Source organism: Notechis scutatus, chromosome 1 (genome assembly GCF_049901735.1).
Source record: "Notechis scutatus isolate UNSWTSFEM ecotype Mainland chromosome 1, rNotScu1.2, whole genome shotgun sequence".
NCBI classification, from domain to species: Eukaryota; Metazoa; Chordata; class Lepidosauria; order Squamata; family Elapidae; genus Notechis; species Notechis scutatus.
Window position 1 is genome coordinate 26,710,027 of NC_142009.1, and position 13,305 is coordinate 26,723,331.

The window sequence follows — 13,305 nt, forward strand, 5'->3', positions numbered from 1 at the left end:
AGGGTTAATAAGTTTATGCTTCATAGGTTGGTAGGAATAAATGATATAAAAATGTGACTCTATGTTGCTGAATTTATTTGCATCTAACCCTATCATGACCAACGTAACACCCAAATGTTTCATGCATAATCAAAGAAAAATGAGGGTTAAGGCTGTTAACTTACTGCCTGTTTTTGTTCTTCTTCCTATAGAGAATTGTAATTGGAACATGAGAGAGAAAAAGAAAAAAGAAAGGACAATTGTTATCTTGAAAACACAAACACAGTTGAGTATTAGAGGGGACACCAATGTGACTTAACACATAAGGAACAAGGGATAAGGATATAAAACACTACCAGACCTTAGGTTTTTTTCTTGTCAGTGTCTCACACCTAGAGGATTTATGGTCACATGAAAACACAAGAATTTGCTAGGTAAGACATGTCCATTTGAATCAAACTTTTTGTCCCCCCAATGATCAAACATGCTTATAAGTCCACAAAACAAATCACGAACACAATTGGTTTGTTTTATACCTTCTCCCTAGCAATTGTTATTCAAAGCAACTTGGTGTGATATCAGAGATAATATATAGTATAATATATAACAAGTTCACATTGACCACTTATCACTTTCAAATTTATTATTCTTATGAAGCAACCTCTTTTAAAATTCTTTTCCAATCCTAATTCTAATGGCCCTAAACCATGATCTGAATGAATGAATAAGAGAAAATCTTGTTGGTTCATCTCCAAATTCTGTGAAAACATTTGTTATTAATTCATTGGACAAATGCTCAAATAATTAAACACTCTCAGTCTATTTTCAAATGGTGAAAAGAAGCATAAAAAGGAAGTGCTCCAAGACCCTCACAGAAAAATATCTATATTCCAATCCACAGGAGGGTTAATTTAAGTACTAAATTAAATAAGTATTTTATAGATACAGTGGATCAGATTCAGATGTTAGGAACTAAAATGTTCAGGAATATGGAAGACAAAACCCGTGAGGAAATGATGACAGAACATGGGAAAAAAATTGAGTAGGGTCAGGACAGGAGTCTTCAAAGATTTGATAGAAAAAGAAGATGAATTGCTGCCTGCTGTCCCAGAGGGCATGGCTGTATTTAAGGACTTAAATTATAAGAGGAGATTTCAGATTTCAATAGGTTTTTCTATCAGTATCAGCAAACCATCAGTGAAATCAACTTTGTAGAGTAGAGTAGAAAAGCTCTGTCCCTAAAGTTCCATGCAGCTCTCGACCTAATTTCAAAAGCCCTCTGCAAGCAATTAGTTCAGGTCTCTTGCAAAATAATCTATCCCTCCTCCAGCAGTGCCAGTGGAAGAGGCATGGAGAGAAAAGATTGTCCCACCCACATTTGGCCCTGATTGCAGCCATTCCTAGCATGTAGCCCTCAATAGATTACACCAAGAGACCGTAGCCTTGGAGACAAAAAAAAATATTCCTTAAGTTAGAGATATAGGGTGAGTTCTTCCTCATAAGAGCCTTTTAGCGGATGCTGGGCAATCCTCTTTTGAGATGATCTAGCTTTAGAGTTCCTGCATGAAGTAGAAACCTGGACTGTTTTTTGGTCAGAAAGAAGCAAGAATGGTGCGAGGAGGGAAACACAGCAAGTGCTAAACGCTGCAACAAGCAATTTCACTCCTATTAACCAAAGACAAAATGTAGCACAAGAGCCACCTCAGATCTATGCTATTCCTATATGCTTCAGCAACTAAACTAGTTCATATCAGAACACTGGCCAACATCTCTGGTGAAAGAACACAAGGTTTTGTATGCAGCAAATCCCAAATCCAATCCCTTCAAATGTCAGATAAAAAGAGATCAGTTGAAAAAGCACGCTCCAAGGACTGAAATAGAAGTTCACAACACAGATGGCCAAGTAGCACCGCAGGTACATTGGCCATAGGATGAGTGCAGGCATGATATACCTTTAGCAGCTTCATGAGCCCTTCCAGTTGTACCATCAGTTCCCTTCGACTTTCCTGAAGAGCAGACATTCGTTGTTCCAATTCATCTTTCCTTTGCCTATTCAAGATTAATAAACGGATAATTTCATTAGTTTGTTATCTTGTCCTTTCTGTTCTGATTATCATCGCTTCTGTAATCACTATCCTAAATTAATGTGGGAGAGGTTGGTTGATTACCGCAATAGCCTTAATTCAGCCAGTAAAGTTGGATTCTGCTGGGCTTTTTCGGGTGTTGGCTGGGAAGCCTGTTCATGTTCCAGTCTGAGGCGTTGGATTTCTTGAAGTATTTCTCTAGAAAAATAAATCTGAAATTAGTAAAACACGATTCTTCTTTTTTACTCAAATACCCTGGATGTGCTTTTCAGAGTTTGAAAAGGGCCGGTTGATACTCCAAATATATCCTCCTATACATTAATAAAGTCTAAGCTGGTAGGGGCTGACAAGGAAAAGGGTGTTGGAATCAGGATTGATAGCTTAATGAAAAAAATCACTCTTATGTGCAGCTGCTATAAAACAAGACAAATCCCATGGTTGAAACCATTAGGAAGGGAACTGGAAACAGAAATGTCTATATAATAATGTTGTTATAGAAATCTATGGGCTGAGGTCACATTTGCTGTGTTGTGCTCAGTTCTGATCACTGCACCTTACAAAGAGTATTATAGCATTATAAAATGTGCAAAATGGGGCAACTAATGATTGGGGGAATGGCTCCCTACGAGGGGGAGATTACAACACCTGGGGCTCTTTAGATTGGAAAAGAGAATAAAGGGAAGTATAATACAGATACATATAATCTTGCATGGTTTAGCTAACATGGAAGAACTTTTCTTCTGTAACAGTGTTAAAACTCAAGGTCATGTATCTGCAAGACAAAAAGAAGGTAATCTTTTCTCACATAGCGCACAATTAAATTGCGAAAAACAAGGGCAGCCATTGGAGGTAGTAACAACCCCAAACTGAATAACTTTTAAAAGGGAACTGAATGTTAGTTTATCAGAAACCATTAATATTGATCACTGTTTACTGCTCTCTGAAGAGGCAGCAGACATTATTATATTTTATTATTTTTTAATTTTTAATGCTCCCTATCTCTCCCATATAAGATGCCATTATATACTGGTTGTTCTCAAACAACCAGTATGAGAGGTCCTTTGATTCATTCCAGACTTGTGACTCCCCAAATACATCTAGTAGATCTTTGGGAGTAGGGAGTTGAAAATACTAGGTGAGGCAGTCATGCCATCATGCAAATAGGATGACCTAGGTTTCCCCCCACCCGAGCCTTGGAGACATAGTTTTGTTATTATTTTAATATGCTTAGTACATTATAAGGCCAGGATGGCAAACCTATGGCACACGCATGCCACAGGTGGCACGCAGAGCCCTCTCTGCAGGCAAGCGAACTGTCGCCAAGGTCAGCTCCACCAAACATGCACGCGTGCCTCCCACTGGCCAGCTGATTTTCAGGTCTCCGCAGAGTATGCAAGGGGCCCGGGGCGCATGTGGTAGACACATGTGCATGCACAGGGGACGTGCCGCATGCGGGAGACATGCACACATGTGCGGGATCATGCACGCATGCACGGGGTGGCACGTCCCCTCCCGCAGCCCGTTTTTGTTCCCGGGAGGTTGCAGGATGGTCTACTAGGCCCAAAACAGGGCGCAGGAGGGTTGCTCGTGCATCCGCGTGGGGGCACATGCGCATGCACATGGGCGGGTGGAGTGTGCATGCATGCGCAGGGGGTGGGGCATGTGGGGGGAGTCACACGCGAATTGCATTATGGGTGTGGGCGCACACACTTTCGGCACACGATGACAAAAAGGTTAGCCATCACTGTTATAAGGCATATTTAAAATATAAAACATATATTTGTTTTACACTTTCCATCTAACAAATGGCGATGCCCAGAGTTGTGCTCTAAGATGGGTGGCCAGACAAAACTTTTAAAGAAACAAATATAAATGGCTGAAATCATATCATCAAAGGGATGGATTTTGCATATGGCTTATTAGGAAACATGAGAAATTTGCCTCATTGATTAACAATCAGTATCAGTATCCAGCAAACTCAGTTTGCGGCTTGGACCCCATAAAAACCACCAAACCAGCTCTATCTCCCTAAAATATAGTCACCTTGAACCTGAGATGAGCAGGGAAGGAGGGAAGGAAGGAAAAGCGAGAAAGAAAGAGATAGATAGACAGATAGATTTATGGAAGGAGGAAAATCAGGACTATAGCAGTAAGTAAGCACCTCAGCCAATTAGGTCAGGATGAAGAAAGTTTGCTTCCTTAAGAGCCCATAAAAGCTGACATTCTCTCTCCTACTCTCCTAATATCTTACCTGTTCTTGTTTTCCAGTTCTGCTATCAGTTGCCTTTGCTGTTTGTTAGCATCAAAATTGAACCCCAGATCTATTGGTGGCCGTGTCTGGTAAAAAAACAGGCAACATTTAAATAGACTGACTGAATTCTGCCTAGAATATGCAGAGAAACACAAGAGTTATGCTTCTATGGAAAACTCATGAAAAAGCTAATAAAAGAAAAAAGTTGCTTGGTTCCATGCTCACATTGCTTTGGTGAGCAGTTTCTCAACATCTGGCAAGAATGGCAGGGGAAAATGTACAAAGAGAGAAACTCAATGAAGCACCTTGTTAGAAGAAACTGACATGGGGGGAGAACATGGGATGGTTGGCCTTCTGGATCCTAAAATCTTATCCTATAGAGCAGGGGTCCCTAACCACCGGTCCGCGGACCGGTACCGGGCCACGGAACAACTCCTACCGGGCCGCTGGCTTGCTGGGCGCCGCCATCTTTTTTTCATGAAAAAGTGCTTCCGGTGAGCTTTTCCGGTAGAAAGCTCACCGGAAGCACGTTTTCATCAAAAAAAGATGGTGGCGCTAGCGCTTCCGGTGAGCTTTTCCGGGTAGAAAGCTCACCGGAAGCACTTTTTCATCAAAAAAAGATGGCGGCGCCCAGCTGATGCCGGTACCGGGCCGCGGCACCCAGCTGATGCCGGTACCGGGCCGCGGCGTCAAAAAGGTTGGGGATCACTGCTATAGAGAACACCCCATGATCCCTAATTCAATAAGCCTTCAATGTACTCTTTAATTGTTTTGCTTTTACTAATTGGGAAGAAGTTTTTTTCCTACAGGATGTTTCCTAAGGCAACATCAGTCCAGAGGTGGTATTCAGCAGGTTCTGACCAGTTCTGGAGAACCAGTAGTGGAAATTTTGAGTAGTTCGGAGAACCAGCAAATACTACCTCTGAGTGGAGATTTTACAGTATCCTTCCCCTGCCACCCCCACCAAGCGACACCCACAGAACCTGTAGTAAAAAAAATTGAATCCCACCACTCCATCAGTCCCAATTAAATCAATCATAAATGTGAGCATTAGTAAGGGAATGGATTTTTTTTATTACTATTTACTACAGTCATGTTTGAAGAATGGTCTAACTGTATTATCCCTCAAAGTCTATATGGGAAAAGAAGGGAGGATAAATTGTGCTCCACACAGGTAAAAAAGAAATTAAAGATTCTTTTAATCCACAAAATATTTTACCTTCTTTTGAAAAGGTTTTTTTTTCTTGGCTGTGATTAGAGAATCTTTTGAAAAAAAGACTTTGAATACACATTGACTAAATATTCCAGCATGGTTTTCAACTATATGAATCCCAGTTCCATAAAGGATGAACAGGGCTGTATCTGATGCAATCTGATGATTTTAACCAGAGGCACTCCCAGGCATTAAATATTCTGATACACTGTAAAAACCTCAAAACAGCGAAGTGTTATCACATCTGCCCAGCCATATTCTAAGTCCCAACATTTAGCCAGCTAACTATAGATAGCCAAGTATTAAACAAGATTGGCTCAATGGCTAAGACGCGGAGTTTGTCGGTCAGAAAGGTCGGCAGTTCGAATCCCTAGCACTGCATAATAGAGTGAGCTCCTGTTACTTGTCCCAGCTTCTGCCAACCTAGCAGTTTGAAAGCATGTAAAAAATGCAAGTAGAAAAATAGGGACCACTTTGGTGGGAAAATAACAGCGTTCCATGTGCCTTTGGCTTTTAGTCATGCCAGCCACATGACCACGGAGACGTCTTCAGACAGCGTAGCTCTTTGGCTTTGTAACCGAGATGAGCACCGCCTCCTAGAGTCGGAAACGACTAGCACGTATGTGCAAGGGGAACCTTTACCTATTGTTGCTCTTCCTCATTTAATAAAACATTTTTACAGCATTCTCCTCCAGATCACTTCAAACAATAACTATCATCGTCCTTAATGGCATCTCTATTGATCCATCGGTATTAAGTATCAAGCTTGTCTTCTTACACAATGCCAATGTACACCCTTCAGTAACTGTTGGCTATGCTGCACATATGAAAGAAACATATGAAAACATGGAACTGTTGTTGAAGTACATACAGTACACCAAATGCAACTGTGGAAATCTGTGGAAATCTAAAAGTAGTGGTTCTGCTCCTTGGAATGCAACTAGGATATACAAAGTACTGCTATTAATACGTATGTGAATAGAACAGCCATACAAGAGAGTAACATTACATTAAAAAGAAATGGCCACTCCAAAAGATAGAACAGAAAAATGTGGCACATGAATGTGGCACTTTGCCCAACAAAGATATCTGTGCCTCTACTTCACATAAAAACTTGTACCGATGAACAATTTTGTGAAAATTTTGTGAAAACAATGAACAAGAAAGGTGAAGGTTTTTGTTATATAAGACAGATGTTTCTAAAAAATAATGGATGTCAAGATTAAGAAAGGCATTTTTGTTAGATCAGATACATCATCAATGACAAACAGTTCAAAGATATGTTAATAGGATCAGGGAAAATTGGTTGGAAAGCATTCAAGGATGTTGTTGAGAATTTTCTTGGCAACTATGGACATATCTCTGGACAACTGCATAACTGGATAGAAGCATTCCTGGCAAACAGACAACAAATGGTCAAAATTGGGAGCGTCCTATCAAATTCTGTACCTGTCAATAGTGGTGTCCCCCAAGGCAGTGTTCTAGGACCAACTCTCTTCATACTCTACATAAATGACCTCTGTGATCATATTAAGAACAATTGCATTCTTTTCGCTGATGATGTAAAGCTGTTCAATACCACAGACAATACTGCTATCCTACAAAAAGATCTTGACTATGTATCAGAATGGTAACTCAGAAATGGCAACTTCAAATCTCAACAAATAAATGCTATGTATCAGAATGGTAACTCAGAAATGGCAACTTCAAATCTCAACAAATAAATGCTCTGTCTTACATATTGGCAAAAAAAATCAGAAAATAAAATACAAGCTGAATAGTCAAGATCTTGTTGATGACCCAAGCTCTGTAAAGGACCTTGGAATACTCACCTCTAATGATCTAAGTGCTAGAGCCCACTGCAACTACATAGCCAAAAAGGTATTAAGAGTTGTTAACCTAATCCTACGTAGCTTTTTCTCTGGTAATATCACACTACTAACCAGAGCATACAAAACATTTGCTAGACCAATACTCGAATACAGTTCATCAGTCTGGAACCCACATTACGTATCTGATATTAGCACAATTGAGAAAGTCCAGAAATATTTCACAAGAAGAGTTCTCCACTCCTCTACTCGTTGTAGAATACCTTATGCCACCAGACTTGAAATTCTAGAACTAGAAAACCTTGAATTATGCCGTCTTCGGTCTGATTTAAGCATGGTATATAAAATCATACATTGCAATGTCCTACCTGTCAATGAATACTTCAGCTTCAACCATAACAACACAAGAGCACACAATAGATATAAACTCAAAGTTAACCGCACCAAACTTGATTGCAGGAAATACGACTTCAGCAATAGAGTGGTCAATGTCTGGAATACTCTACCCGACTCTGTAGTTTCTTCCCCAAACCCCAAAAACTTTAACCTTAGACTGTCTACTATTGACCTCACCCCTTTCCTAAGAGGTCTGTAGGGGGCGTGCATAAGCGCACCAACGTGCCTACCGTCCCTGTCCTATTGTTTCTCTTATTCTTCTTTTATTTTTCTTATATGTATCCATTTCATGTATTCACAACTATGTATACACTTATACTTATTATCTTGTAAACAATTGGCAAATCAAATAAATAAAATAAATAATAAAATAAACTACAGAGCACTAAAGTACATTCAGCTGGTTGACAAACTTCTTTCAGCATACAAGACCATGAAGCACAACGTATCACCAAGGATTCATTTTCTGCATTTACACTTGAAATTCTTTCCCAAAGATCTATATGCAGTCAGTAACAAACAAGGGAAAGGTTTCACCAAAACATTGTCAGAATAGAAAAATGGTATGAGGACAATTGGAATCCATCAATGCTGGCTGATTATTGTTGAACAATGCAGTAAGATGCATCAGACATCATACAATAAAAAAAATCAGCAGCAAAACACTTTAAGCCTGTTGAACTCATGCAATGTGTTGGAAACATAGAGTTTCCATTACATTATAATCATTAAAAAGTAATGTCATATTTCTCAAGATTCCTGTGATACAGTCATTCTGAAATTATATTTTGTTCAGTTTGAATTGATTTATCTTAATTGCCAAAGGTTTTTCAGGAAATAAAGCTTTTGGGAAAAAAATGTCGGGCATTGTTAGCAATTAAAAATTTACTAATACTCAATTAAAATGTGATTTTGTGGAAACACCTGTTATAATATAAAACATATGACCTACAAGGTCCCTTCCAACTCTGATTATCTGTTATTCTCTTACATCTTAATTTAGAGATATGGGACATGGCATATTTCATTTATACCTCTAGTTTACACAGACAGTTGTTGCAATCTGCTCAGGAAGAATTGAGGAGCTGATAAATATAGAAAGCATTCATCTTGCTGACTCACTGAAGGACAGCGATCCTCAAGAGGTGAGAAGTGGCACTCATATTCGAGAGCATATAGACTCCCATCTCAGGGCACACATTGCTCAGTGACACTCAAGGCAACGAAAAACATAAATCAGTTGGAAAATGATTTTGGATGGTACTATTTCTAAACTTGCCAGCAAAAGAATATAAGAGAATATTAATAACAAAATAACAGAGTTGAAAGTGACATTGGAGGTCTTCTAGTCCAACCACCTGCTTAAGCAGGAAACCCTATACTTTTACACATATCGTTGGTCAATCTCTCCTTAAAAACCTCTAGTGTTGGAGCACATACAACTTCTGGAGTCAAGTCGTTCCACTGATTAATTGTTCTAACTGTCAGGAAATTTCTCCTTAGTTTTAGGTTGCTTCTCTCCTTGATTAGTTTCCATCCTTTGCTTCTTGTCCTGCCTTCAGGTGCTTTGGAGAATTGGCTGATCCTCTCTTCTTTGTGGCGGCCCCTGAGATATCAGAACACTGCTATTATGTCTCCCCTAGTCCTTCTTTTCATTAAACTAGACATACCCAGTTCCTAAAACCATTCTTCACGTTTTAGCATTCAGTCCCCTAATTATCTCATTACCCTTCTCTGCACTTTAGAGTCTCAACATCTTTTTATATTAGGACTCTGAAATAGTATGGTTTTTAATTGTAACAATCCTGCTTATCTTTCATTCTTTAAATTATGTGGACGTTTCCCTTTTTGAAAGTGTATGCTTGTGTGTGTGTGTGTGTATATGTGTGTGTGTGTGTGTGCACATGTCTGTACACTTTATCCATGGAGCATTCTGCATGCTCAATACCTGGCATCGGATTGTGATCAGGAGACCCCCAAAAATGGTCTTCATGATCTGACAGAGCAATGGAAGCACCATGCTAGAAAGCTATGCTACATATCTCAGCCTGATATTTCAGCTTGATCTGGTTCCACCCCCACCCACCCCGGACTAACGGTGTATCACAGCACTGTCCATTGGAATTCATAGAATCATAGGGTTGGAAAGGACCTTGGACTTGGAGGTTTTCTAGTTCAATTCCCTGCTCAAGGCAGGAGTCCTTATACCATCCCGGACAAATAGTTCTCCAATTTTTTCTTGAAAACCTTCAACAATGGAACACCCACAAATCCGGGGAGCAAGCTGTTCTATTGATTAATCATTCTCACTATCAGAAAATCCATTCTTATTTCCAGGTTGAATTTATTTCTGATAAGCTTCCACCTTTGTTTCCTGTCCTGCCCTCAGATATTATGTAGAACAAATCAACCCCTTCGTTCCTGTATCAACTCTTCAAGTACTGGAAGACTGCTATTATGTCATCCTTGGTTTAAACATGCTTAGTTCGCTTAGTAGTTCATTGTACAGCAATAGCATTTAGACTTGTATACCATTTCATAGTGCTTTACAACCCTGTCTAAGCAGTTTACGGTGTCAGCATGTTGTGCCCAACAATCTGGGCCCTCATTTTACTGACCTCCGAAGGATGGAAGGCTGAGTCAGCCATTAAGAATCGAACTGCTGGCAGTTGGCAGACTTAACCTGCATTCTAACCACTGCACCACCATGGCTCTTATGATGAAGGCCCCTCACCATCTTTGTTGCTCTTCTTTGCACTTTTTCTAGGACCTCAGATCTTTTTGTATTGGAGTGACCAGACCTGGATGCAGCATTTCAAATGTGGTCTCACTATCGTAGTATAGAGTGGTACTATTACTTCCTGTGATCTTGATGCTATTCTTCTGTAGATACAGCCTAGTATTGTGTTTGCCTTTTTGGCAGCTGCAGCACACTACTCACTTATACTTAAGTGGCAATCATAAATTCTTCTTTGGGATCTATCTTATGCATTTGCTCTGTGGTACATTATCACAAAAAGACTGCAAGGATCCTACCGCATGAATGTTACACACACACACACACACACACACACACACACACACACACACATACACATACACACATATATATATATATATATATATATATATATATATATATATATATATATATATATATATATATATGTTTTCTGAGGTTCTCATGGTATTAGTATGTGGATCTTTGGTTATTCGGGTTTTCTCCCCGTAAGATTGGAAGTATCTAGGCAACGTTTCGATGAAGTCTCATTCATCATCTTCAGGCTTGTGTCTTCCGCTCTGTGCTTCTCAGAGTGATGTGAGCTTGCAGCTGCTTCTTCCTTTTAACTGCTAGTGGGGGTGTGACTTGATTGGGTGGGGGCTTGGCTGTGTTCTGATTGGATGGGGTGTGTTCTCATTGGTAGGGGGTTGGCTGTGTTCTGATTGGTAGGGGGTTGGCTGTGTTCTGATTGGCTGGAGGTGTGTTCTGTTCAGGTGGGGGCTTGGTTGTGCTCAGGTTAGTCTTAGTTGCTGGGGGATTTGAGCTGGTGAGCTGTGATCTTCCTGTTTGGCTTTGAGTTCGTGGTTGTGCTGCATCTTCATGGTGGGGGTCAGTTCGCTTCATGTATGGCTCGGAGGGTTTGAAGTGGGTAGTGATGCAGCTGCAGTGCGGCTTCTGGTCCGTGGTCGTGTCTCATCTTCTGTGTGGGTGTGAGTCTGCTTTTTACGTGGAAGTGTGGTGGTGGCATCTTGTGTGGCTCTGGTGGGTGTGGGTCTGGTGTCATTCTTCATGTTAGGTACTCGTCTGTTCATGAGGGCGGGTTTCCAAATGGCTGGTAGGCGGGAGGTGTCATCTCTTTTATTCATGCTGTGTGGGCGTTTTTCTATCTCTATGGCTTCTCTGATTATTCTGTTGTTGAAGTGTTCGGTTTTGGCTATAGTTCTGGTATTTTTAAAGTCAATCTCATGTCCTGTGGCTTTGAGGTGTTGGACCAGGGAAGAGGTCGGTTCTTCTTTTTTGATTGAGTTCTTATGTTCTTCAATGCGTGCACTTATTCTTCTGTTAGTTTGTCCAATGTATGTGGTGGGGCAGGCGGTGCACGGGATTTCGTATACTCCTTGGTTTTCTAACTCGATTTTGTCTTTAGGGTTTCTTAGGATGGTGGATATTTTTCTGTTTGTGCAGAATGCTGTTTTAATGTTGTGTTTTTGGAGGATCTTGCTGATTTTGTCTGTAGTGCCTTTTATATATGGGAGGAGGGCTTTGCCGTTTCTCTTGTTCTCTGTCTTGGATTTTGGTTGGGGTTTCTTTTTGGATTAGGTGGGTAATCTTCTTTCTTTGGAATCCATTGGCTGTTAGTACGTTGGTGAGAGTGTGTAGTTCGGTTTTTAGGTGTTGTTCATCGGCTAAGCATTTTGTTCTGGAGATGAGTGTCTTGGCTACGGAATTGATCTGTGCTGGGTGGTGGTGTGAGAGTGCGTGTAGATAGCGGTTTGTATGTGTTTTCTTCTGGTAGATGGTGTGTCCTAGGGAGCCATTGGATTTTTTGTATACCAAGACATCTAGAAAGGGAAGTTGATTGTTAGCTTCTGTTTCCATGGTGAATTGTATTTTGGGGTGTAGGCTGTTGAGGTGTGTGAGGAAGTTGTTCAGTTTTTCTTTCCCGTGTGGCCAGATTATGAAGGTGTCATCTACGTATCTGAGCCAGAGTTTGGGTTTGTGATCATATTTTTCTAGAGCTTGTGTTTCAAAGTGTTCCATGTAGAGGTTTGCGATGACAGGTGAGAGGGGTGATCCCATGGGTGCTCCTTCTATTTGTTTGTATGAGAACACTGTTTGTATGAGAACACAATGAGAACACACCCCCACCCAATCAGAACACAGCCAAGCTCCCACCCAATCAAGTCACACCCCCACTAGCAGTTAAAAGGAAGAAGCAGCTGCAAGCTCACATCACTCTGAGAAGCACAGAGCGAAAGACACAAGCCTGAAGATGATGAATGAGACTTCATCGAAACGTTGCCTAGATACTTCCAATCTTACACGGGAGAAAACCCGAATAACCAAAGATATATATATATATATATATATATATATATATATATATATATATATATATATATATATATATATATATATATATTCATAGATTTTCATGGGTACAGGTATGTAGGTCTAGATGTGTTCGGGTCTTTTCCCGTGTAAGATTAAGAGTATCTTGGTGACGTTTTGGCGAGGTCCCACTCGCCATCCTCAGGCTGGTGCTTTCGGCTTCGTGCCAGTGCAAGCAGTGTGTGATCGGAGCTGTCATCTCTCTATAAATACTGGTGGTGGGGGCTGGTGTGCTGGGCTGGTTGGCTGCGCTGCTGCCTCTTGATTGGTTGATGGAGTTGATGTTGGTATAATGGGCTGTGTGATGGCCTTGTGAGTTTTGTTGTGGAGATATCCTGGATCTTGTGCTGTAATCTCCTGGGTCGTTTGTTTTGTACTGATCTTTTTTCCATTAGCCTCTCGTGTTTTAACAGCTTGGGTAATGGGTTGTGTGATGGGCT

General features: G+C 40.6%; 1 protein-coding gene across 10 annotated transcripts in view; it reads right to left on the reverse strand.

Annotated features, from left to right (window-relative positions):
- DTNB (dystrobrevin beta) overlaps positions 1 to 13,305 on the reverse strand; it is a 120,494-nt gene that overhangs the window by 33,763 nt on the left and 73,426 nt on the right. For 6 of the 10 annotated variants that reach the window (XM_087959479.1, XM_087959476.1, XM_087959450.1 and 3 more), the window contains 4 exons: positions 4,315 to 4,400; positions 2,148 to 2,261; positions 1,932 to 2,028; positions 165 to 185 (listed from right to left, as the gene is read on the reverse strand). In XM_087959479.1, the coding sequence (XP_087815605.1) occupies positions 165 to 185; positions 1,932 to 2,028; positions 2,148 to 2,261; positions 4,315 to 4,400 (318 nt within the window). The remainder of the gene's footprint in view (positions 1 to 164; positions 186 to 1,931; positions 2,029 to 2,147; positions 2,262 to 4,314; positions 4,401 to 13,305) is intronic. The other 4 variants (XM_087959494.1, XM_087959486.1, XM_087959460.1 and 1 more) reach the window with 1 other exon arrangement.